Here is a 25,966-nt window from a genome sequence, read left to right as displayed (position 1 = left end):
GCTGGCCAGGCGGGTTGCAAAAGGTGATCGCGTGACTCCGGGACACTGCAACGGTCATAACTGTGAGTTCAGTTAGAATTTTGACCATGGGGATGGTGCAATGGTTGTAAGTGTGAAAAACGGTCATAACAAGTCACTTTTTTTTCCGTGCCGCTGTTAGCTTTGAATGGCCACTAAATGAGCTGTTGTTAGTCGAGGGTGATCTTACAGGTGAACAGAGTTGGAAGGGACCTTGTGGGTTATGTAGTCCAAACCCCCTGCCCAAGCAGGAAACCCGACACCTGTGATGGTGAACCTATAGCATGCAGAGCCATTTGTGCTGGCATGTGAGCTTCAGGCAAACGTACTTCACTAGGCATGCACGTGCCTCACAGAAAATACTGTAAGTGACAAAACGGGGCTAGTTTTCGGCCTACAAAGCCTGCAGAAGCCCGCAGAAGCCTTCCTCAAGCCTTTGGGAAGCCGAAAAAGGCCTCAAACCGGCTAAAAATCAGCTGTGAGGCGCAGTGCAGGTAAGGGGGTGGCAAGGGTGGGTGGGTGGGATTATGCGCGCATGCATGGAGGGCGTGGGGGGGCGCACATTACCTTCTGGGTGCTGGCACGTGAGTGCAAGCATGCAAGGGCGCATGCAATTTTCGGCACAGGCGCCCCAAAAGGTTAGCCACCCCTGCCCTACACCATTTCTGACAGATGGGCTCCCATTTAATTATGCAGCAGTGACAAGAATTCTTTCATTACGGCGTTTCAGCTTTTCTTCATTTAAAATAATAATAACAATAATAATAACCAGGGACTGAAAATATTTATTTCGTTTTACCTCTTTTAATCCATTCCAAGAATCCACCATGTGAGTTTTGTTAATATCGTCCATGCCTGTGAACACCGTGAAGAGGCCCGAGTGGGAATTGTTTAACTGCAATGGAAAAGGAGAACCGGTTAGGCGATTTACACACTTTTACACAATAAGTTGGACTCCCTGTTGACTAATTTTTTTTTAGGAAAAAAGAATACAGGAATGCAAAGGCTTCTATTTTAACATAGTAGGTCATAGAGCCAGGGCAGAGAGGTAAATTGCCTATACAGATTTAGTTCTCGACTTACAACAATTTGTTCTGTGACCATTCCAAGTTACCGCAGCCTTGAAACGTGACTTATGACCATTTTTCACACTTATGACCGTTGCAACACCCCATGTCAGCGTTCCAGAAAAACCCAACTCCAATTAAAAACTCCGAGACAGGCATTTCCTCTCAGTTTTCCTTTTTTTAAAAAAAAAAATATCTTTTTTTCATTTTTAAAACAAAAATAACAAATAAAACCATCTTCTGATTCTTACAGTGTGTCGATTGGGTACATATATCTTGTGTGCATAATGATATTATCATACATTTCTTATTTAATTATGTTTATAGCCATTCTAATCAACATTTTATATCATACTGTTTGATTATAATTTTATCATTAACATTATAGTTATCTTTCAAAAATATAACCCATCCTTACTAAGTTATATTCATTCTCTTATTCATTCAAAACCAATCAGTTATGTTATTACTATGACCACATATTTTAGTTTTTTACTCTTCTGTCTAACCATTCATAAAATAAATTCCAAATCTTATAATACTCTTTTTCTTCCTGTTCTTTGACTGCCATTGTTAATCTACTCACGCACATTCCATTATTCAAAGTTTTCCTTTTATTAAAGTAGTTATACTGGCACATCTGGCAAAATCTGAATCTGAAAGTTCTGGGTTTCCTTCAATATGTAAAATATTACAAATCCACCCCCTGCATCCATCATCGCATCACATGCCCCAATCTCCATCCTTCCCAACTTGAGATGTCCTCTCACCCAGGTGCAGAAATACCATGACCTTAACTTAGAAGAAAGATGCTATTATATCTAAGCACATACAATCAAGAAATCCCCACTCATGTTGCGGTTCGCTGGCAGCCTGTGCAGACGGCAGCAGAATTGGGGAAGAATGGGGACCAGTCCAGGAATCTGGAGAGGACTCGGACGAGGGTCCTGCGCCTGATGAAGGGATGGGGCCAGGACCATCTGGGAGTGGGGTGCTGCCTCCAAGGCCTTCGGAATCTGGCAGCAATGAGGCAGAGAAACATGGGGAACCTATTCCCAGTGCGCATGTGCGCAGAGCTGCCAGAAGGCAAGAGCAGCTAAGACAAAAGGGGCGACTTGGGAGTAAGGCTTGGAGGTGACTGCCCCTCCCATAATGTATAAAGGACAGGGAAAGGTAGGAAAACCTTTGCAGGAAGCAAAGTTGTTCGCTCTGTTCAGATTAAATCTTGAAGCTCTGTGTGGACTTTGTACTTTGGCTGGTTTTTTACAGTTCCTTTGGCACTTTAGTTGCTGGCAGCCATTTTATAGAGAGAAGGGTGGGTGCTTATCTCGAGGCACTGTTTGGGACTCATTATGGGCTGGGAATGCACATAATTCCCAGCATTGAAATAAAACAAGAGTTATTTTGACTAAGCATGTGCTTAATTACGGTCTCAGTAGCCTTGGTCAGAACACTTCCCATCTTCCCAGGCTCAAGAATGTGGCAGTATGGAAGCCTCTGGTGCTAATATGTCTTCCAAAGCTGACATGGTCACATGATCAAAATTCAGGTGCTTGGCAACTCATGTTGATGACAGTTGCTGTGTCCCAGGATCACTAGATCCCCTTTTGCGATCTCCTGACAAAGCCAAGTCCATCGGAAAATTAGATTCACTTAACAACCGTGTTACAAGCTTAACAACTGTACAGGGATTCACTTAACAACAGCGGCAAGAACGTTTGTATAATGGAGCAAAACTCACGTAAGCCATGTTTTGCTTAACAATGGAAAAGTTAGGCTCAATTGTGGCCGTTCGGCTGAGGATAATTTTTTTTAATCCCTGATCCAACTGGAAAAAGGGGTTGGACTAGATGACTGATAAGGTCCCCTTCCAACTCTGTTAATCTAATGAAAGACATTTCAGGGAAGCACGAAAAACCTGCTGGAGCTTTGAATTAAAGCCGGTTCCATTGTTAAGTTTCTTGGTTTAGCACTTTTATTAGGTTATAAGATAAATTAGAAAATGCAAAAGTAAATAGGAAGACCCAGTTTGGGGAGGGGAAGGGAAGGGGGAGAGAAAAGTAAGGAGAAACTGAGGAAAAGAAAAGAAGAAACGTCGATTTCTGACTCCCTCTTTTGCAGTAAAAAAGGCCTTAACATCAAACCACAACTTTTTGCTTTTCCATAGTAATATAAACTAGCTATTTCTATAAACACGTATCAGTCTAATTGATAAAACCCATAATCAAATTTCATTTTTTTTCCATCTCAAGCACAAACTCCAAAAGCGGTTTCCATATGAAAACTATTCTTTTTTTTAACCAAAATAGTCAATTTAGCCATTTCTGACAACACCATCAGCTCCTGCAGCTGTTCATTCATGGTGGGAATAAAAATGTCTGTTTTTGTGCATAAACTAGTCTTTTTGCTGTCAACATATATAAGATCAAAGTTCCAATTTTTTTTCTTCAAGTCTTTTTCCATTAAACCCCAAAGAAAAGCTTCTGGTTTCATTTTTAATTTTCATTTTAAAGAATTTTCTGTATTAGAATAATAATATTTTTCGTTGCTTTATCACATGTCTACCCTAACTGGAAAAAAGTTCCTTCTTTGCTTTTACGCTTCCAACATTCATTTGATATACCTTTATTACATTCTGGATAACTCACCTGGTGCTAAATACCAGCGATACATCATCTTATAAAACTTTTCTTTTCAATTAGAGTTTAGTGTAATTTTTAAACTTGCCATCCACATAATTTTCCCACCATTGTTAATTTTTTTAGGAGTGGACTATTAATGTTTGGCTTCCTTGAACTTTGGTTAATTTTGTGTGTCTATATTCAGGAAGTAACTGCCATCCTCCCTAACCACTGGTTATGCTGGTTGGCTGGGATAAAAATTGGGGAAATACATCTGGCCAACATTTCAAAGTTAAGATGGAAATCGGGCAGAATTGCTCAAACAGGTTGCAGCAATGCAACACTTCCTGTATTAATTTGGAAGGAGACCATTGTTCTGAACAAGGTTTCCTGAGACTTTAACAAACACGTTAGTCCCAAAAACCTTTTGTTTTATTTCAACAGCTGTGAATTATAGTCATTCACAGCCCGTAATGAGTCTCAAACAGTTTGTAAATAGTCCCATGGAAATCTGCCTAAGTCCTTCGGGATAAGCCTGATAAGCACGCACCTTTATCTTCCTTGAAAGGCTGCCAACAACTAAATTGTCAAATAGTTGAACAAGACCAAACGGAGTACAAATGCAACATGGAACTTCAGGTTTCAAACCGACCAGTACGAACAAAGTTGCTTCCTGCAAAGGTTCCTGTCCCTTTGCTCCTCCTTTATGTCTTATGGGAGGGCCAATCACCTCCAAGTTGCCCCTTTTATCTTAGCCTTCTGGCAGCTCTGTGCAAGCACACTTTGGGAACAGGCTCCCCTTGTTCCTCTGCCTCGCTGCTGTCAGATTCTGGAGGCTCCGGAGTCAGCACATAGCTCTCAGATGGCCCTGGCCCTATCTCTGTGCCAGATGCAGATCCCTCGTCTGAGGCCTCTCCAGACTCCAGGATTGGCCCATGTTCCTCCCCACTGTCCGACTCTGCTGCCATCTCCGCAGGCTGCTGGTGGACCACAACAACCATGATGAAATGCCTAACATCAGGGGAACATCCACCACTCAAAAATCCTTGACTTACGATCACAATGGAGCCCAACATCTTCGTTGCTAAGTGAGACAGTGAAGGTTTTGCCCCATTTTAAGAGCTTACCGGCCCACTGTTAATCCCTGCAGTTGTTAAATTAGTCACATGGTTGTTAAGTGAATCCGGCTTCCCCTGTTGACTTGGCAGGTCACAAAAAAGGGGATCACGTGACCCATGGGACACTGCGACCATCGTACATACGAGTCAGTTGTGTCAAGCATCTGAATGTTGATCACGTGACCATGAGGAGCCTGCAACGGTCACAAGTGTGAAAAAAGGCCACGGGTCACTTTTTTTTTCAACCCCGCTGTAACTTCTGTCACTAAATGAACTGTTGTAAATCAAGGACCCCCTGTATATTCTTCAACCTGGTTAAAAAATAATAACGAGAAGGCAAGTTTCTGATCTTTTCTTTCCATAAATACGACAGCTGTCATTTTCCTGAAGGAAGTCTCTGTTCTTGAAGGATATCTGCTCATTTTGATCCCCCAAGAGTTCAGGTTTGGATTCAGTCCCCAACCCCAAGGACCAGACTTACATCGGAAAATAAGCCAAATTTTTCATTGGAGGGACCGATGGTGACCCCGAGGTTGCTCAGGAATTTAATGAAGGGTTCTTTGTACCCCCAAACGATCTCGCCGACCGTCCGGTTCATGAACGCGTTTTGACGAAAGAGGGCCAGGGCGCTGCTGAAGGTTAACCTCACGGGAAACGGCATCTTTTCCAATATGACAGCTGCTCCCTGGAAGGGAAATAAATTAAAATAAACAGAAGAAGATTCAAAACAGGCAGGGAGAATAGTTTTAGGAATTGGTCACGGTAGTGCGGTGGTTAGATGGCACGATTGCAGGCTGATTCTGCCCCACTGCCAGCAGTTCGATCCTGACTGGCTCAAGGTTGACTCAGCCTTCCATCCTTCCGAGGTGGGTAAAATGAGGACCTAGATTGTTTGGAGGTAATGTGCTAACAATATGCTGGCTCTGTAAATTGCTTAGAGAGGGCTGTAAATCTCTGTGAAGCAATGTCTGTTTTTCATTCGTTTGTTCCTTCGTTCCTTTCTTCCTTTTCCTTTCCTTTCCCTCCCTCCCTTCCTTCCCAGTAGTTAGAATGAAGCATTGCAGGCTAATTCTGCTGCCTACCAGGAGTTCGAACCTTATCAGGCTTAAGGCTGACTCAGCCTTCCCTCCTTCCGAGGTGGGTAAAATGAGGACCCAGATTGCTGGGGGCAAGAGGCGGACTCTGTAAACCACTTAGGGAGGGTTGGAAAGCACTGTAGCAATTTCTGTCCTTCCTTCCTTCCTTCCTTCCTTCCTTCCTTCCTTCCTTCCTTCCTTCCTTCCTTCCTTCCTTCCTTCCTTCCTTCCTTCCTCCCTCCCTCCCTCCCTCCCTCCCTTCCCTTCCCTTCCCTTCCCTTCCTTTCTTCCCAGTTGCTACAATGAAATATCGTATCGCAGGCTAATTCTGCTGCCTATTAGGAGTTTGAATCTCACCAGGCTTAAGGTTGACTCAGACTTCCATCCTTCTGAGGTCGGTAAAATGAGGACCCAGATTGTTGGGAGCAACAGGCTGACTCTGTAAATCGCTTAGAGAGAGCTGGAGAGCACGGTGAAGCAATTTGTTTTTCCTTCCTTCCTTCTTCCCTCCCTCCCACCGCCTCTTCTCTCCCAGTGGTTAGAATGAAGTATTGCAGGCTAATTCTGCCGTAAATTGAGCCATGGTGTCGCAGTGGTTGGAGTACAGTACTGCAGGCTACTTCTGCTGACTGCTGGCTGCCTGCAATTTGGCAGTTCAAATCCCACCAGACTCAAGGCTGACTCAGCCATTCCTCCTTCTGAGGTGGGTAAAATGAGGACCGAGATTGTTGGGGGCAAGAGGCTGACTCTGTAAACTGCTTAGAGAGGGCTGCAAAGCACTCTGAAGTGGTATATAAGTCTAAAGGCTATGGCTATTAATTAATTGACTTAATTTAAACAGTGGAACACCTTGCCTCCAGAAGTTTTGGGCGCTCCATCTCTGGAGGTTTTCAAGAAGAGATTGTTTGTCTGAAATGGTGTAGAGTTCCTTGCTTCAGCAGGGGTTGGACTAGAAGACCTCCGAGGTCTCTTCCAACTATTATGTTATTCTCCTCTTCTGTAAACATGGAGGTGCCTTTCCTAATTGCTCATCCAGTTTGTGTTTCACTGAGGAGGTGATATCCATCTGATTCTGTTTGGGCCCACACCTTTGGAAGTATGCCACTAAACCACATTTAAATCAAACCATGACTTATCATTAAAACTGTCACTCATCCACCTCCAATTGTTTGAGAGCTGGGAATCGTCAGAAATGACATGGAAACCCCCTTGTATAACTAACATTTCTCTTTAACAGGAATAACTCCCCGTCCTCTCTTTGGCCTTCAAAGAAAATGGCATCCGTAAAGCCCACTATCAACAAACTATATTTATTTCTGAGTATGCAAAGGTTAGCCCTGGATCTCTTCTTGCAGATAAAATTCCTTGGTGACCTTGGAGCTTCATTTCTGAAACATATAGAGAAATTCTGGAACCTGTTCATCTGTGGGCTTTCCTGCAATCCTGCAGAAGTTTGCAAGTATCTATTTACCAATTTCTCTGCATATTTGCAGATCGCCCTGTTCTACCGAGACTTTGAGTGCACTCCAAGGGGAAACAAAACCAACAATCTGTGTAGTACATTTTTTTAGTGTAATAATACAATGAAGCCTAGCCACCACAGTTGCTGGGACAGAACAGTCTTATCCGAATTTATGAAAAGCAAGTACCTGTGTTTTCCCGAAAATAAGACCCTGTCTTATAATTTTTTTGCCACCAAAAAAGGCACCAGGTCTTATTTTTGGAGCACGTCATTCACTGACTAATGTCACTTGCATGCGTTGCTGTCAGAGGCCTTCAGGAACTTCTTCAGTGGCCCGCAAGGCTTTCCTGGAGGCCTCTTCATCCGATAACAGCCAATAACTCTGGATCAATCTGGAACTTTGTTATCAGCTACAGAGGCCTTCAGGAAAGCCTTGCCAGCCTTACCGGCTGCAGAAGAAATGGGCTGGCAAGGCAGGTGTCAGGGTGTGCAAGGCCTGGCTACAACTGTCCAAAGGTAAGTAGCAAGGCAGCTGCACAGTGGATGCAATGGATGGGATCTTAATTAGGGCTTATTTTGGGGGTAGGGCTTATATTAGGCTCACATGTAAAAATCAAGCTAGGACTTACCCTGTTTCTCCAACAACACGGCCTTCCCCAATAGGAAGTCCCAGCATGTTTTATAGGCATGAAATGAAATTAAGCCCCTCCCCCCAAATTAAGGCCTATATTAAAACATGTGAAATGGGGGGAAATGGGGGGGGGGCTTGCCGTTAGGAAGTACTTTTGTTGCACACCCGGATATGGTGCTGCCTGCATTGACCCCGATACTAAGTGCCTCACCAACGCCGAGGTCAACATCCAAGCCATCGCCACCTGCCTGCCCAAAGATGCAAGGGTGGGGGGAATTAAGTCACCCCTGAAAAGACAGCCTAGCCATTTTTTCGGGGCTCAAAAAAAAATAAGACCCAGCCTTATTATATGAGAAACACGGTATTTTCAAGGTAGGTCGTATTTTCATGGAAACAGGGTAGGGTCAATTGTCCTTCTGGGAAATGCATTGCTAGGTGAAGCCCCAAAATGGAAAAAAAACCAAAAAACAAAATTGGTGAAAAATTGAGCCTTTGCACAAAAATCCAGAAATGGCTTCCCCAGAGTTGGAAGGCTGCTTACCAAAACTAAGATATTCGGCATCATGATGTAATCAGATTCCAATCCATTGGAGCGGTCCGGTTGGAAGATAAACGAGCGGTAATTCAGAAAGGAGACGGTTTTGTTACTATGGAAAGTAATGTTCTTTTTCTCCCTATATTCCCTGCAAGAGAACACAGAGCACGACAAAACAAATCAGGTGTCAGCTTTGGAAGCCATATTAGCACCGGAAGCTTCCACGCCGCCACATTTCTTGAGTCTGGGAAAATGGGAGGGGGGGGGGGGAATTTCTTGGAGCGTATGTGGATAGACGTAATAGCCTTCTTCTTCTAAGTCAAGGTCATGTCATTTCTGCACCTGGGTGAGAGGACGTCTCAAGTTGGGATGGATGGAGATTGAGGCCTGTGATGCAATGATGGGTGCAGGGGGTGGATTTGTAGTTTTTTACTTATTGGAAGGAAACCCAGAACTTTCAGATTCGGGATTTCCCAGATGTGCAAGTTTACCACTCAAATAAAAAACTTTGAAGAGGATGATTGACTCAGAATTATTTGTTGGAGTGGAGGTTTTCTGGAATGCTGAAATTAGGAGTTAGAAAGGAATTTTTTTTTTTTCATGATTTAAACCCCCGTTTAAGCAGGAAAGAGATGTCCTTCTAAATGGCAGGTAAACCCATAATTTCATTTTGGCTTCCGTCTAAATGAGGCCCAGGGTTGTCCATGGTTGCACGGGCTCCTCCAATTAAAATCAAACAAAGGGTGCTGCGTGCTTCCCAACAGTTTTATTTTACAAAATCCAAGCTGCGTTCGTCACAAACCGAGGCTGAACGGTTTGCGGTTGTTATTCTGTGCAAATTTAATGAATAGAACATCATATGTTTGGATGGATGGAGTGACGCTAAATGGAAAAGAAATAAAGAAGAAGATCCAGACAGTGGATTCAGTCTTGGAAAGAGACCAACCGCTTCCCTCGATCCAAACCGAAAAAGACAGGCTGAGACCAGCCTTGCATCCAAATTTAGCAGCTGCAAACAGTCTGCTCTTAAAAAGTTGAGGTTTTTCACTCGCAAGATGGTGTCAAGCCCTTTCTTTGTTTCTGTCTTTTCTGAAAACGTTACAGCCACGCACGAGTGAGTGGCTTCCCCTGACCCACACAGCCTGAGAAAAATTCCTTGCTTTGTGATAACTCCGCCCAGTTTTTTTATTTTCCTCCGTAGCAATCTTGAAATACGCTCAATTGTACGGACTTGTTTTTATCAGTGTTTCAATAGAAGGGAATCTCTGCCTAGCTCAGGACTGAGACTTGACGGTGCCTGAGCCTTGGCTGTTTTCTGGAAGACGTTTCATTACTAAGCTAGGCAACGCCATCCATGCTAGAATGGAGTGGGGTTTGTAGGGAGGAGGCGAAGGGAAGAGGAGGAGGATGATTGTGGGGTCCTTGGTGCTCTCTGAGCTTGGTGGTTTTCTTGCATTTCATTACCAAGCTAGGCAACATCATCAGTGCTAGAAAGGGGGTGGGGTTGTGAGAAGGAGAAGGAGGAGGAGGAGGAGGAGGAAGATTCTGGGTTCCTTGGTGCTTTCTGAGCTTGGTGATTTTCTTGCAGATGTTTCCTTTGTCAACCAGGTCACATCATCAGTGCGACGAAGTGTGGAGTTTCATTCCTGTTTATATACAGAAGACGATCCTGTCAGTGCCACAATTATGTGGTTTCGTCAATTCTGGATTAGGGAATTGTTTTCTGCCTGCTCTTTTATCTGGTGTTAATCTCTGCTTATCTGAGCTGCTTGGATTTAGACTTTCGGCATGCTTAAATTTTTCTACTGTCACATGTTCCTCACATGGATGATGATGATGTGGCAGGGTTGGGTAACGAAACACCTGGAAGCAAACAACCAACTGGGAGAACACCAAGGACTCCTCGCCCTGCGTGAAGAATTGCAAACTAAACCCATAGGAGTAAACAAGACAATAAAAATGAAGGGTTCATCCTTACACATTGTTCCTTCCATTGCTGGAAGGGAATTGCTTCAAAAACGACTTGGGCATTTATCTCAAGACTTTAATCCCTTGGCCTGGGAATAAATTCTGGGCATTATAATACAATTCTAAATTTATGCTTACTTAACAGGGAGTGTAAAAACAGGGACACACATCGTGCCTTCACACTGGGATTTATTTTGTAATCTGCCCCACGTGAGGAGGCTAACAATCCGTATCTTGCTCCACCGAGGAGCCGGCTTATCTATTTATCTATCTATCTATCTATCTATCTATCTATCTATCTATCTATCTATCTATCTATCTTTCTTTCTTTCTTTCTTCCTTTCTATCTATCTATCTAGTGATTATAAAATAACAGGTATAAGTATAAACATAGTCATGAATACATGAAACGTATATATATATATAAGAAAAATAAAAAGAAATAGGGCAGGATTGGTAGGTACCTTGGTGCGCTTATGCACGACCCTACAGGCCTCTTAGGAAAGGGGTGAGGTCTATAGTAGATTGTCTAAGGTTAAAGTGTTTGGGGAAGAAACCACAGAGTCAGGTAGAATATTCCAGACACTGACTACTCTATTGCTGAAGTCGTATTTCCTGCAATCAAGTTTGGTGCGGTTAACCTTGAGTTTGTATCTATTGTGCGCTCTTGTGTTGTTATGGTTGAAGCCGAAGTATTCATTGACAGGTATTCATTGAATGAATGAATGAATGAATGAATGAATGAAGTATTCATTGACATTGCAATGTATGATTTTATATACTATACTTAGATCAGACCGAAGATGGCGTAATTCAAGGTTTTCTAAGTCTAGAATTTCACGTCTGGTGTCATAAGGTGTTCTGCAACGAGTAGAGGAGTGGAGAACTCTTCTTGTGAAATATTTCTGGACTTTCTCAACTGTATAAATATCAGATAATGCAAAGCAGGCAGAAATTACACCGGTTGCACACAGATTGGGCCTTCCAAATGTGCCAGGTACAACTGTCCTCAACTGTGTTGTGTAAAAGCCAGGGAGCCAACCTCTGCTGTGTGATGGGAGGATAGTGCTGTGCACAGGAGGTCAGTTAAGCAACTGCTATGCTTTACAAACATTTGCCAAAAAGTGGAATTGGAGGCTTATCATAAATTCACAACTACTAATCATAATTTTCTTTCTTTCTTTCATTCTTTCATTCTTTCTCTCTCTCTCTTTCTTTCTTTCTCTCTCCTTCCTTCCTTCCTTCCTTCCTTCTTCTTTCCTTCTCCTACCCTCCCCTTCTCCTCCTCCCTCTCTTCTTCTTTTCCTCCTCCCTTTCTTCTTCTTCTTCTTCTTCTTCTTCTTCTTCTTCTTCTTCTTCTTCTTCTTCTTCTTCTTCTTCTTCTTCTTCTTCTTCTTCTTCTTCTTCTTCTTCTTCCTCCTCCTCCTCCTCCTCCTCCTCCTCCTCTTCCTTCTTCTTCCTCTTCCTCTTTTTCTTCTTCAGTATCTTAGACTTCCATGTATTTGTTATTTAATACTGGAAGTATTCGGCATAAACTAGTTTAAGAAGAGGTTCCTCGGTCATGCTAAAAGACTAATTGAAGAAAGAAAGAAAGGAAGAATACAGAAGTAGTGAGGCAGGGAGGAAGAATACAAAAGAAGGAAGAAAGGGAGGGAAGAAGGGAGAGAAGGAAGGAAGAATACAAAAGAAGAAAGAAAGGAAGGGAAGAAGGAAGAGAAGGAAGGAAGAATATAAAAGAAGGAAGGAAGGAAGGAAGAGAAGGAGGGAGAGGGAAGGAAGAATATAAAAGAAGGAAGAAAAGAAGGAAGAGAAGGAGGGAGAGGGAAGGAAGGAAGAAAACCAAAGAAGGAAGAAAGGGAGGGAGGGAGGGATTGAAACTAAGACCCTAATTTCATATCATCAGGAGCAAAACTCTCCAGAAAGATCAACACATTAACAATGAAGGCAACCAATAACACATCACAATGAGATGGCTCTTCCTTTATTGGCTTAATCATCTTCCAGGAAAAGCTATAATTTAATTTACATCAAAATTGAACCAGAAAGGCAACCATCCCTCAATGCTTTGCAAATGATTGGATTAACATTCCTTCCTGGAAAATCTTCCTCGATGGGCTGAGTTTGATCATCCCGGTTAATTTGACTATGTATGATTCAATTAACCTGGTTTTGCCCATGATCAAAATTATAGCCTGGTTATGTAGATATGGTGCATGCAAAATAAACCAATTATATAAATATAAATAATATATAAATATTATATATAAATATATATATAAATAAATAATATAAATAAATAAATGCTCTGTCTTACATATTGGCAAAAAAATCAGAAAATAAAATACAGGCTGAATAGTCAAGACCTTGTTGATGATCCAAACTCTGTCAAGGACCTTGGAGTACTCATCTCTAATGACCTAAGTGCTAGAGCCCACTGTAACTACATAGCCAAAAAGGCATTAAGAGTTGTTAGCCTAATCTTACATAGCTTTTTCTCTGGTAATATTTCACTGATAACTAGAGCATAGAAAACATTTGCTAGACCAATACTTGAATACAGCTCATCAGTCTGGAACCCACATTACATATCTGATATTAGCACAGTTGAGAAAGTCCAGAAATATTTCACAAGAAGGTTTCTCCACTCCTCTACTCGTTGCAGAATACCTTATGACACCAGACTCGAAATTCTAGACCTAGAAAACCTTGAACTACACCGCCTTCGGTCCGATCTAAGTATAGTATATAAAATCATACATTGCAATGTCCTACCTGTCAATGAATACTTCAGTTTCAACTATAACAACACAAGAGCACACAATAGATACAAACTCAAGGTTAACTGCACCAAACTTGATTGCAGGAAATACGACTTCAGCAATAGAGTAGTCAGTGTCTGGAATATTCTACCTGACTCTGGTTTCTTCCCCAAACCCCAAAAACTTTAACCTTAGACTGTCTACTATTGACCTCACCCCTTTCCTAAGAGGTCTGTGTGCATAAGCGCACCAACGTGCCTACCGTCCCTGTCCTATTGTTTCTTTTTATTTTTCTTATATATATATCCATTTCATGTATTCATAACTATGTTATACTTATACCTGTTATCTTATAATTGCTTGACAAAATAAAATAAATAAAAAATAAATAAAAATAAAGACAGGATTACAGCCAGCGACGGATTGTGTTGTTTCTCTTGGTTATTCAAACACACACCACATACTAAGGACTTATTCCAAATTGGCCTTCCTGATGAGATATGAACCAAGGCAATTAACACCTCAAGAATTCAACTTGGGTAGCATGAAAAACTGAGGCCACTTACTTTCCTTCTTTCTTTCTTTCCTTCCTTCCTTCCTTCCTTCCTTCCTTCCTTCCTTCCTTCCTTCCTTCCTTCCTTCCTTCCTTCCTTCCCTCCCTCTCTCCCTCGTCTCTCTCCCTTTCTTTTCCTTTCTTCATTCCATCTCCTTTCCTCCCCTCCCTTCCTTCCTTGTCTTCCCTCCTCCCCCCTCTCCCTTTCTGTTCCTTCCTTCTCTTTCTTCCCTCTCTCTATTATTCCCTTCCTTCCTTTTATTTCCTCCCCCACTCCCTTTCTTTTTCTCCCTTCCCTCCATTATTCCTTCCCTTCCTTCCCTTCTTCTATTTCTTTCCTTCCTTCCTTCCATCCCTTTTATTTATTTAGTTTAGTTTGTCAAGCATGTATGAGAAAACAAGTAGAGGTATGAACGTAACATACAAACATATAAGTACAAACAGGTATAAGTATACACATAATAAATTAGTATGAATAAATGGGGACAGTAGAAATTGCATGCTGATGCAATTATGCACGCCCCCCTTACAGACCTCTTAGGAATGGGGGTGAGATCCACGGTAGACAGTTTGAGGTTAAAGTTTTGGGGGTTTGAGGATGTATGCCCCCCCTGTCTCCCTGTCTCTCACCCACCCTCCTTCCCTTCCCTTTTTTCCCACCCTCCCTCCTTCTCCTTCCCCATTCGCTCTTTCTCCTTGGCCTGCCCTCCTGCCCAGTCCTGCCAAGGGTCACCCCGTGTGTTGAAGCCATACCTGTACACGTAAGGCCCCCGCTGCTGGACAATTGGCTTGGCACCTAGAAGGATGTCCTTGGAATTCATCACCTCCATAAAGTAGAAGGAAATGAAGAAGGGCACCGGGAGTTCTTTCCACAGGGTGAACATGGCACTCTTGGGATCGATTATGGTATTCTGCAATTGTAAACGGACAGGGGTCAGAACCGACAGCTAATCATTACCGACTGGTTAACAGATTAACAGAGTTGGAAGGGTTGGTCATCTAGTCCAAGCAGGAGACCTTGCTTCTGAAGGCAAGTCGTTCCATTCGATATAGAATAATAGAGTTGGAAGGGACCTTGTAGGACATCTAGTCCAACCCCCCACGCACCCAAGCAGCAGACCCTACACCATTTCTAACAGATGGCAATCCGATCTCTTCTCGAAAGCCCCCAGTGATGAAGCTCCCACAACTTCTGAAGGCAACTTCTGTTCCATTGAATATAGAATAACAGTTGGAAGGGACCTTGTAGGACATCTAGTCTAACCTCTCCCCACCCAAGCAGCAGACCCTACACCATTTCTGACAGGTGGCAGTCTGGACTCTTCTTGAAAAGCTTCCAGGGATGAAGCTCCCACTACTTCTGAAAGCAAGTTGTTCCCTTCAATATAGAACACCAGAGTTGGAAGGGACCTTGTAGGTCATCTAGTCCAACCCTCACTTCCCAAGCCAGCAGACCCTACACCATTTCTGACAGATGGCAGTCCGGTCTGTTCTTGAAAAGCCTGCAGGGGTGAAGTTCTCACAACTGATTTGAAACCAAACCTGTGAGGAAACACGAGTTTACGCAGTACATTCATTCACTCCTTTTCACTAGAAAAACAGGCACATCTCTGATGTTTTTCTCCTTTCTTCATCATGCTACATTGCTCCCTGGTTAATATTCAAACTGCAGGTACTCCTTGACTTACGACCACAACCTGAGCCCGAATTTCCAAGTGAGGCTCTTGTTAAGTGGGTCACGCCCGATTTCACCACCTTTCTTTTGCCATGGTTGTTAAACAAAAAAACACTGTGGTTGTTAAGTGAATTATGTCATTAAGTGAATCTGGCTTCCCTCCCCATGGACTCTGCTGGTGGGAAGCCAGCTGGGTAGGTCACATATGGAGACGGGATGCTACAACTATTGTAATTGGTTGCCAAGCACCCAACTTTGGGGGATGTTCATAATAGATAACAGATATTCAGAGTTGGAATGGACACTTGTAGGTCATCTAGTCCAACCCCCTGCCCAAGGTGGTCATAAATATGAGGACCTGCTGTGAGTCACTTTTTTCCCCACAGTGCTGTTGCAAATTTGAACAGTCACTAAAGAAATAGCTTGTAAGTCAAGGGCTACCCATATTTACATCGGTTTTTTTGTTTTTAAAGCCAACACTTGGAAAAAAAAACCCAGAATTAACCTCCAGAGATGTCCGGTGTCACCGGCTTATCACCCGTGACCTCCATTGCTGCACGGATTTTGGCTCCTTGCTTCTGTTTCGTGCTTCTGGATGTTAACATCAGTGTGATTCACACAGTCCTGAGAGGATTGTAATTTGACTAAGTGTTTTAATTATTAGTTAAGGCTTTTCCTAAGGGAGGGAATTCCCCCTTTCTCTTGAAACAGGCTGTTCATCTACTGCTTTGAAATCCTGCCCCGAGGGCATGCTTTTAAGTTAGGGGGAAAAGGCACCGATTTTACCGGGTTCAGCGCCTCGTGTGAAAAAGCCAATTATGGTGCATTATCCCAAATGATTCGATTCGCTCCCGCTGCGGTGCCAAAAGCCACCGCAGTCACGTCATAAACGCTTACCGGTGCTGTGTTAGAATGTACGCAAGTAAATCTTGGAAGTGGAGGTTTAAAAAACTCCACATTTTCTCGTCTATGGACATTCTCCGTCGTCCAGAACACGGTTGTCCCAAAGGTGCTTTTTTTTTCAAGAGGCAATTGGACTTTCTGGTTTTTCTTTGAAGACATTTCACTTCTCATCCGAGAAACTACTACACATCGAAAATACACATCGAATCAATTTATTTACACATCGGGTTCACCTTTCAGGAAGTTTCCCTGAAATCCACCACAAGTCTCAAAATGTTCTGAACTGTCCAGAAAGCAGAATTTGTCCCCAAACATGATGCTAAAATAGGCCAGACTGGTTTGTGGTTTGTGGTTTTGTGCTCGCTACAGACCCAAACCTGGAAGTGCGCTTAACCGTCTCTGATTCAAGGCAAGGAGAAACTGGGGATCTGCAAACAGATATGCTGGACTCCCTTATTTATCCATTTGCAGGGGTCACGGACCATTGGGTATTTGTGATGGTTGCAGGATCCCAGGATTATGGGATCCCCTCTTGCAACCAACGAGAAGGCCAGGTTCACTTAACAACCTCATTATGCCATTTTAACAACCACAACAATTTGCTTAACGGTGGCGAGAAAGAGGGGGGCTAATCTCCCTGAGCAAAGGCCTTGCTTAGCGACAACATTGGGCTCAAATTGTGGCCGTTAAGTCAAGGACTAGCTGTGCAAGCAACAAGTGCAAGGAGACCTGTCCTTACAACCCTCTTTACAGCCTGAAATGATGGTCATTAGAATAGAATTAGAATTAGAATTAGAAGAAGAAGAAGAAGAAGAAGAAGAAGAAGAAGAAGAAGAAGAAGAAGAAGAAGAAGAAGAAGAAGAAGAAGAAGAAGAAGAAGAAGAAGAAGAAGAAGAAGAAGAAGAAGAATTAGGATTAGAATTATGAAGAATCGAATCTAACAGAAGAGAAGAGAAAAGATTAACAGAGCTGGAAGGGACCTTGTAGGTCATCTAGTCCAACCCCCCGCCCAAGCAGGAGACCCTACACCATTTCTGACAGGTGGTAATCCAGTCTCTTCTTGAAGGCTTCCAGTGATGAAACTCCCACAACTTCTGAAGGCAACTTCTGTTCTCTCACAGTTGATTGTTCTCACTATCAGAAAATTCCTCCTTATTTCCAGGTTGAATCTCTCCTTGTTCAGTTTCCATCCATTATTCCTTGTCTGGCCTTCGGGTGCCTTGGAAAATAGCTCAACCCCCTCCTCTCTGTGGCAGCCCCTCAAATATTCGAAGGCTGCTCTCCTGTCTCCCCTGGTCCTTCTCTTCCCTAGACTAGCCAGGCCCAGTTCCTGCAACAGTTCTTCATGTGTTTTAGCCTCCAATCCCCTCATCATCCTGGTTGCTCTTCTCTGCACTCTTTCTAGAGCCTCAACATAATTAAGTGGAAAGCGTGCGAGAACACGAGAAAGCAACTCAGCAACTTGACTTTTTTGGGCAGAAGATAAGAGGCTGAATCAGCCTACACATTCATGCCACTCTCTCTTAATCTTTAACGTCTCCAAGAGTCCTTGCCTTGCCTGTTCTTGCCTGTTCTCTTGGCCTATAGGCGGTTATCTCCGAGTTTGCTGGACAAATGGTCCACCCATAATCAAACCGCCAGAACCACAGGTTTAACCAAGTTCTGGATTACCCAATATCAGTTGCAATCCCTTAGCCTCAAGCAGGTTGCAACTTGAATTCTGCCAGTGGGTCATTATCAGAGTATATTCACGAACTGTAATAGAGCTTGGTGACAAGGTCAAGCCAAGGAGAGCTGAATTGAGGGTTGAAACTTAAAGAGAGAATCAGGCCGTGGTTTATCTCTGTTCTGTGCTCAGCTCTAAAGTGAAAGAGAAACTAACTTGCTTGCTTGCCGGCTGAACTAAAGTGAAACTGAGGTCTGTTCCTGAGCTCCTGAGTTGCTGTTCTCCTCTGAACCTGTAACATGTCTGCTTCTGTTTGAGTTTGCTCCATGTTGGAGAAATCTACAACTGGTAGTGTAAAATTTACTTTATATGATTATAAAGAAGTTAAATGAAGCCTCAGCCATCTGTGTTTATTCTTCTGGTACTGAATGTACACTGCAATACTCCAAACAGTCATTGTGTTGCCAAACACCTTGCCCCAAATGTCCATTTCCTAGGGCATTACAGGTAATATTTAGTTACTGTTTGAAGTTTCGACAGAACTGGGGGGAAAAATGACATGCGCAGATTAACCATGTTCTACACAGGCTGTTTTTCATCTCATTTGATACCAGAAAGGCAAGAGAAGGCCTCAGACGCAGCACCCAAAGCAAATATACGTGTTATATATATTATCCCTCGCAAGGAAGGCAAACCATCAATTTGACAAACCGCTTAAGATCGGCTTTTGATCTTTAAAAGATAGGAAATAAAACAAGACTATCACTCAGCTAGGCCAAAATCAGATATTTCCCTGTACAAGCAGTCCTTGACTTAATGACAATTCGTTTAGTGACCATTCAAAGTTACAACGGCACTGAAAAAAAGCGACTTATGGCCAGTGGTGGGATTCAAATAATGTAACAACCGGTTCTCCCCTAATGATTTCTTCCAACAACCAGTTCACCAAACTGCTCAGAAAGTTAACACCGGTTCTTCCGAACTGGTGTGAACTGGCTGAATCCCACCACTGCTTATGGCTGTTTTTCATACTTATTGCGACGACCCAAAGGGGCATGGCACAAGGGCAACACAATCAGATAATTAATAACAGTCCCTTTAGTAGCTCCAACTCTGCCCCCAATGTCCTGGTTACCTTCTGGCTGGAGAAAAACTCTCCCAGGAACAGCCTTTGGCTGCAGAGAATCAAGTCCAAAACATGGTCAACAAAAACTGTAACTATAAACCCAAACAAGGTAAAATGAGGCAAAATGAGGTAATTAGTCTGGCAGGGCAGGAGAAGGAATTCCAGATGTGAAGGCATGGTAATAACTCAACATAGTTGGGAGGATGCCAGGAACGCAGATAACCAAAGTCAAGACAAAATAAGCATGTTTGTTCCCAGCAGGCGCTGCACTCAACATGCATCTCTTTTAAACTCTCTTCCCAGATGTGGCTAATGTAGGGAATCAGGGCCCTTTCCTCCCTCGTAAATCATACAACCCACGTTGCTCCCTTCTCTGTTGCTCCCTTCTCTGTTGCTCCCTTCTCTGTTCCTCCCTGCGTGCCCTAGGATGAAGAGGGGGTGGGCCTGGGTCTTCCTCTGAACTCCCTCTCCCTTGTTTACCTCTCCCCTGCTCTGCTCAGCTGGACTTTGCCCTTCCCCAGTTTCCTCTACAGCCAACGGAACCACACTCCCGCTCTGTCAGCTGTTCGTCTTCCCCCTCGGATTCAGACTATGACATGACACTTATAACCTTTGCAGCATCTCTATCGTGGTCATTGATTTGTCTTGGTGTACGTGGCAACTGATTCATATTTATGACGGTCACAATCTCCTGGAGTTATGCGATCCCCTTTTTCCAACCTTCTGACAAGCAAAATCCATAGGATTCGCTTAATGACCGTGTTATTAACTTAAATCTTAAAAGATTCACTTCACAACCATGGCACGTAAAGTCATAAATGTCAGCTTTGGAAGCCATATTAGCACCAGAAGCTTCCACCCTGCCACATTCTTGAGCCTGGGGAAGATGGGAGGGGTAAATGTCTTGGAGTGTATGTGGTTAGTATGTGGTTACATAATAGCATTCTTCTTCTAAGTCAAGGTCATGTCATTTCTGCACCTGGGTGAGAGGACGTCTCTAGTTGGGACGGATGGAGATTGGGGCAGGTGATGGGATGATGGGTGCAACGGGGTGAATTTGTAATTTTTTAGTTATTGGAGGGAAACCCGGAAATTTCAGATTTGGGGTTTCCTAGATTTGCCAGTATAACTACTCTAATAAAAGGAAACTTTAAGAACACGTCTATCTCAGAGCTATTTATTGGAGTTAAGGTTTTCTGGAACGCTGATAACAAAAAGGGACAAGCTCCCTTAACAAATGTTTTACTTAGCGAAATAAATGTTGGGCACAATTGTGACCATAACTCGAGGACTACCCGTCTTGCCATAAATTGCCAGCCCAACCAGGGAGACCAGACAAGAAACACAATCAGAAGAACTACCGGGAATTCTACTTTATTGCAAAGTTACATTTACAGAATCTCAGAAAACTGAAAACGTAATTCTCCCAACTGTCTCTTTTTATGAGAAACTGGGGAGAGTCTCTTTTCTTGCCCAGTCCATTATCCATCTGTGGGCTAAGCCACCTCTTATCTGATGTAACCCTTGGTAACATCCCTTGGCCTGGCCTCCCAGGTTTTTCCCACATAAATAGAAATGAAGACATGTTTGCGGGTGAGAAAAAAATTACTCTCTCGAAGATTAGTTGTTCCAATTATTTTCCATTGCGAAACTTAAAACATCTGATTAGGAGGCTAGAACATATGATGAAAGGTTGTGGGAACTAGGTGTATAATGAAGAGAATGACGAGAAGGACTGGGGGTGACATGATAACTATCTTTCAATATCTGAAATAAGAATTCCAAAGCACCTGAAGGCAGGACAAGAAGCAACAGATGGAAACTAACCAAGGAGAGAAGCAACCTGGCTAGCCCATAAAATAAAAAAAGAACAAGGAAAAAGAATGACTGTAGCTCTCCAAGACCAAGAAGGGAAAGTACGTACTCAGGCTAAGGAAAAGAAAGAAATTGCTAAGGATTTTCTTTTTTAAATGAATTTATACAATCAAGAAGAAGTACCAGAAGAACTCATTAATCAATATTTGAAGGGAAAAAAATTGCTGGAAATTACGGATGAAAAGAAATGTATTTTAAATAATAAAATATCGATAGAAGAAATTAGAAAGGCAATTGGAGCACAAAAGCCAAATAAATCCCCGGGCCCGGATGGAAATTCGTCTGAATTTTATAAGGAGTTTCAAGAGTTACTGGAGGAGTTAATGACAGACTTATATAATGAAGCCTTGGATAGTGCTAATATACCGAAATCATGGACTGAAGCGTATATAACCCTTATTCATAAAGAGCAATTAGATCCACAAAAAAATCAAAATTATAGGCCAATATCACTTTTAAATGTAGATTATAAAATTTTGGCCACAATATTGGCAGAAATATTAAAGAAAGTATTAAGCAGGATTATTCATACTGACTGCCCAGAATGGGTTTCTACCGTATAGACAAATGAAGACAAGTACAAGAATAATTATGGACGTTTTAGAATTCTATGAAGTACACACAACTAAATCAATGGCACTGATGTTTTTAGATGCCCAGAAGGCTTTTGACAACTTGAATTGGAATTTTCTTATCAAACAATTGACAGGCATGAAATTTGGCAAAAGAATTTTAGGATTCATTAAAACAATATATAATACCCAAACTGCAAAAATATTGATAAATGGGGAAAATACAGATAGTATAAGGATAAATATATATATATTAGCAGAAGAGACGCAATTAGCACAAATTCGACAAAATCAAGAGATCAGGGGATTAAAAGTTTAAAAAGAGGAGTACAAACTCCAAGCATTTGCTGATGATATGGCATTTATATTGGAAGACCCCCTAGAAACGACCCCCATTTTAATGAAAGAAATAGAACAACATGGAAAGGTGGCAGGGTTGAAAATTAACAAAGAAAAAAAAAAAGTGATAACAAAAAATCGTACAAATGAACAAAAGGAAGAACTAACAAACAGATTAGGGATACAGGTGGTAAACAAAGTAAAATATTTGGGGATATGGCTGACAGCCAGGTGCTCGTCAATTAAAAAAGATAATTATGATAAATTAACAATTCAAATATTTAAAGACTTAGTTAATTGGGCTAAATTACAAATATCTCTATTGGGTCGTATCGCAATAGTAAAAATGAATATTTTGCCAAAATTATTGCTTCTATTTCAGACAGTGCCAGTCAAGTTGGAAAAAAGGTTTTTTGAAGAATAAAATAAACATATATCTAAATTTATCTGTCGGGGGAAAAAACCAGAATAAAATATAAATTGTTACAGGACACAGAAAGAAAGGCAGCTTCGGTCTTCCAGATTTTGAAACATACTACCATGCCGCGATAGCAACTTGGTTCAAAGACTGGGTTAATTTGATAAATAAAAGGATCTTAACATTAGAGGGCTTTGATCTCCAACTTGGATGGCACGCATTTATGTGGGATGGAAAGAGTAAACACCACTCGTATTTTCAAAGGCATTATATAAGGAGTGTGTTATTAACTATTTGGGAAAAAATAAAAAATTACACTATTTTAAGGTCCCACTTTGGTTATCTACAATGGAGGCAGTTACACATCCAAATGTTTTAGATTTTGATAATATTGTAAGATATAAAGACCTACTACACGAAACCGGAGAGTTAAGGGGTAGGAATCAAATACAAGGAAAAGAGATAGCATGGTGGCCCTATGTACATGTATTATAAAAAAGATAAAGAACAATTTGGCTTTAATATGACCTACCAAGAATTAGACAAGATCTGGCATGGAGAGGAAAGGAAATTGATTAGTAAAATATATAAATATCTTTTGGATTACAAATTAAAAGAAGAAACAGTTAAGGAATGTATGATAATTTGGGCAAAAAATGTGGGCCACAGTATTGAACTAGACAAGTGGGAACATATTTGAGAAATAAATTACAAATTAACCATGTGAGTCTCGTACAAAGAGAATCTGTATAAAATGGTGTATCATTGGCATCTGCCACCTGTGAGACTGGCTAAGATGTTTCCGAATCTCTGGCCAAATTGTTGGAAGTGTAACTGTGTCCAGGGAACATACTTTTATTTGTGGTGGACGTGTCCATATGCCCAGAAGTTGTGGAGAAATATTAAAAATTGGATTCTAAACATAACTAAACAAGATGTAAAATTTGAACCAAAAACCTTCTTGCTGGGTATGATAGATTTAAAAATAGAAAAAAAATATCAATATTTAATCTTGCACATTGTAACGGTAGCCAGAATAAGCTATGCACAAAATTGGAAACTGTCTACTGTTCCTTCAGAGGCGATGGTCATTAAAAACATTCACGGGTGTGCAGAGATTGTTAGCCTAACTAAATTATTAAAAAAACAACAAAGATAGTGACTACTATAAAATTTGGAATTGTTGGTATGAATGGTTAAAGAAAAAGCAATATTTGACAACTAGATAAGCTATGAAACTATGGAAGACGTGCATTTAATCATAAAGTATTCTATGAAATTAAAACATTAAAAAAAACGAGGAAGTATTGTAACAAGGCAGATCACGTCAATGTTAGGGGGTGAAAAAAAAAGTGTAACCAATGCTCAATACCTCCTGCAAAATGTATATATGTATATATATGTGTGTTTATATGTTTGTTTGTTTTTTTAAAGTGTTTTAAATATATTAATCTTAAATAAACTTTATTTTAAAAATAAAAAAAAAATTTTTTGAATCTCACAACTGCCTCTAAAGTCCCTTGCAGCTCTGTTGTTCTGTAATTCCGTTCTGTAATTGCTGAGTTCTAGAACCACATAATTTTCACGCAAGCTTTTGGATAAAATACACCCCAAATATGTTGGCAGAGTTCTTGAGGACTAGAGCAGCGGTCACCAACCGGTGGGCCGTGAGAAAATTTTGGTGGGCTGCAGAGAAATCTCACCCCCAGAGCAACCCCCAAAGCAGGCTGTGCAGAAACACAAGACTGCGCCACCCACTTATTCCTTACCTGGTAAACTTGCCGGCTAAATTTCTGTTTTTCCTTTTTCCGATCATCATCGGTTCTGCTGCACCGGGAGATTTAGGTTAGCTAGGAAGCAGAAAATGGTTGGATTTCTTGCTTTCCAGCTAGTCTTTAGATCTTCAGCTTTGCTTTTAAGTACAGCCGAACCTCCCTTAGGACTGGAGGTTTGCTTGCAAGCAAATTCAGTGCAGACTCACGGCAAGCAAATCTGAGAGACTGAGCTAGCCGATGGCAGATAGATAGATCACTGAATGACTCTGTGAGCAACTCCATCTGCCTGCTTTGCCTGATTTTGGGTAAAAGTTGCTCTTTTTTAATAAAAAATTCAATATTTATATAAATATTTATAATATTTACATACAAGCCATGCCCAGCCAGTCACATGCCCACCAAGCCACACCCACAAATTAGGCCACACCCACAGAAACAGTTAATGGTCCCTGGGATCTAAAATTATAAGTTTGGTAGTCCCTGAGGTCCAAAAGGTTGGCGACCCCTGGACTAGAGCCTTAATTAAATTGGTGTTTTTGAAACTTGGGATACGTGAAGATTCAGATTAACAGAGTTGGAAGGGACCTTGTAGGACATCTAGTCCAAACCCTGCCCAAGCAGGAGTCCGTACACCATGTATGGACTTCAACTCCCAGAATTCCCCCACCCCTCCAGCTAGTTATGCCTGGAGAATTAGTCTATGCATCTTGAAGTTGCCAGATTTTAAAAACATTGCTTTAAGCTCTTGGGTTATCTTTTCCTAAATAATTGGAATAAAGGATCTAATCCTCTTGGGTTAACTGTAATTAGCAGACAGGATAATCCATAGTTGTTCCTCTCCATTAGCAGATTAACCATGTTCTACACTTGCTCTTTATAATCTCTTTTGATACCAGAAAGACAAGAGAAGGTCTCCAACGCAGCACCCAAAGCAAATATATGTTCTATCCCACCCGCCCCCAGTCAGGCAAGCCTTAATTTGACAAACTGCTCAAGATCAGCTTCAAAGGACGGGGAATGAAACAATGAATGAAACTCAGGGTTGTACACTGCAGCCAGGGCCAAAATCAGATATTTCCCCGTACAAGCAGTCCTTGACTTAACAGGAGTTCATTTAGTGACGTTCAAAGCTACAAGGGCACTGAAAACAGCGACTGATGCCCAGGAGTGGGATTCAAAAATCCCAGCAACCGGTTTGCTGCCTGGTTGCTGGGTGGACATGGCCATGGTGGGAGTAGCCTAACCGGAACTTCCTGTTTCTGGCTTCTGGTGGGTCTCCAAAGCTGGGGGGAGGCTGTTTTTGCCCTCCCAAGGGTCCGCAGGCTTCCCCAGGCCTCTGGGAGGGTGAAAACAGCCTCCCTAGGCTCTGAGAGACCCACCGGAAACCGAAAACAGGTCTGTTTCCAGACTTCCGGAAGGCCCATTTTTCTCCGTCCCAGAGCGTCTGCGCTTACCTGCACTTACCTGCATCAAAATGGGCTGCGTGGAGACTCCTGGGAGGGGTGGGGTGGTGGGAGGGGTGAGGTGGTAGGAGGGGTGGGGTGGTCAGGGCCTGCCGGTTGAAATAGCAATTCGGCGAACCAGATGTAACTTTAACATCCGGTTCACTTGAGCCGGTCCAAATTGGTAGAATCTCATCCCTGCTTATGCCGGTGGTGGGATTCAATATTTTTTTTACTACCGGTTCTGTGGCCGTGGCTTGGCTTGGCAGGCATGGCTTGGTGGGCATGGCTGGGAAAGGATATACTACAAAATCTCCATTCCCTCCCCACCCCACTGACCTGCTTTCCAGCTCCGTTCTCCTATGCA

General features: G+C 42.2%; 1 protein-coding gene across 3 annotated transcripts in view; it reads right to left on the bottom strand.

Moving 5' to 3' along the window:
- SCARB1 (scavenger receptor class B member 1) overlaps window positions 1–25,966 on the bottom strand; it is a 54,829-nt gene that overhangs the window by 21,150 nt on the left and 7,713 nt on the right. For all 3 annotated transcript variants that reach the window (XM_026716192.2, XM_026716194.2, XM_026716193.2), the window contains exons 2-5: window positions 14,562–14,719; window positions 8,535–8,676; window positions 5,306–5,509; window positions 818–913 (exon numbers count right to left, since the gene is read on the bottom strand). In XM_026716192.2, the coding sequence (XP_026571977.1) occupies window positions 818–913; window positions 5,306–5,509; window positions 8,535–8,676; window positions 14,562–14,719 (600 nt within the window). The remainder of the gene's footprint in view (window positions 1–817; window positions 914–5,305; window positions 5,510–8,534; window positions 8,677–14,561; window positions 14,720–25,966) is intronic.

Source organism: Pseudonaja textilis, chromosome 15 (assembly GCF_049901715.1).
Source record: "Pseudonaja textilis isolate UNSWEBS1 chromosome 15, rPseTex1.2, whole genome shotgun sequence".
Lineage (NCBI taxonomy): Eukaryota > Metazoa > Chordata > Lepidosauria > Squamata > Elapidae > Pseudonaja > Pseudonaja textilis.
The sequence above is the reverse complement of the archived record's forward strand: the minus strand, read 5'-3'. Positions and strand labels throughout refer to the sequence as shown.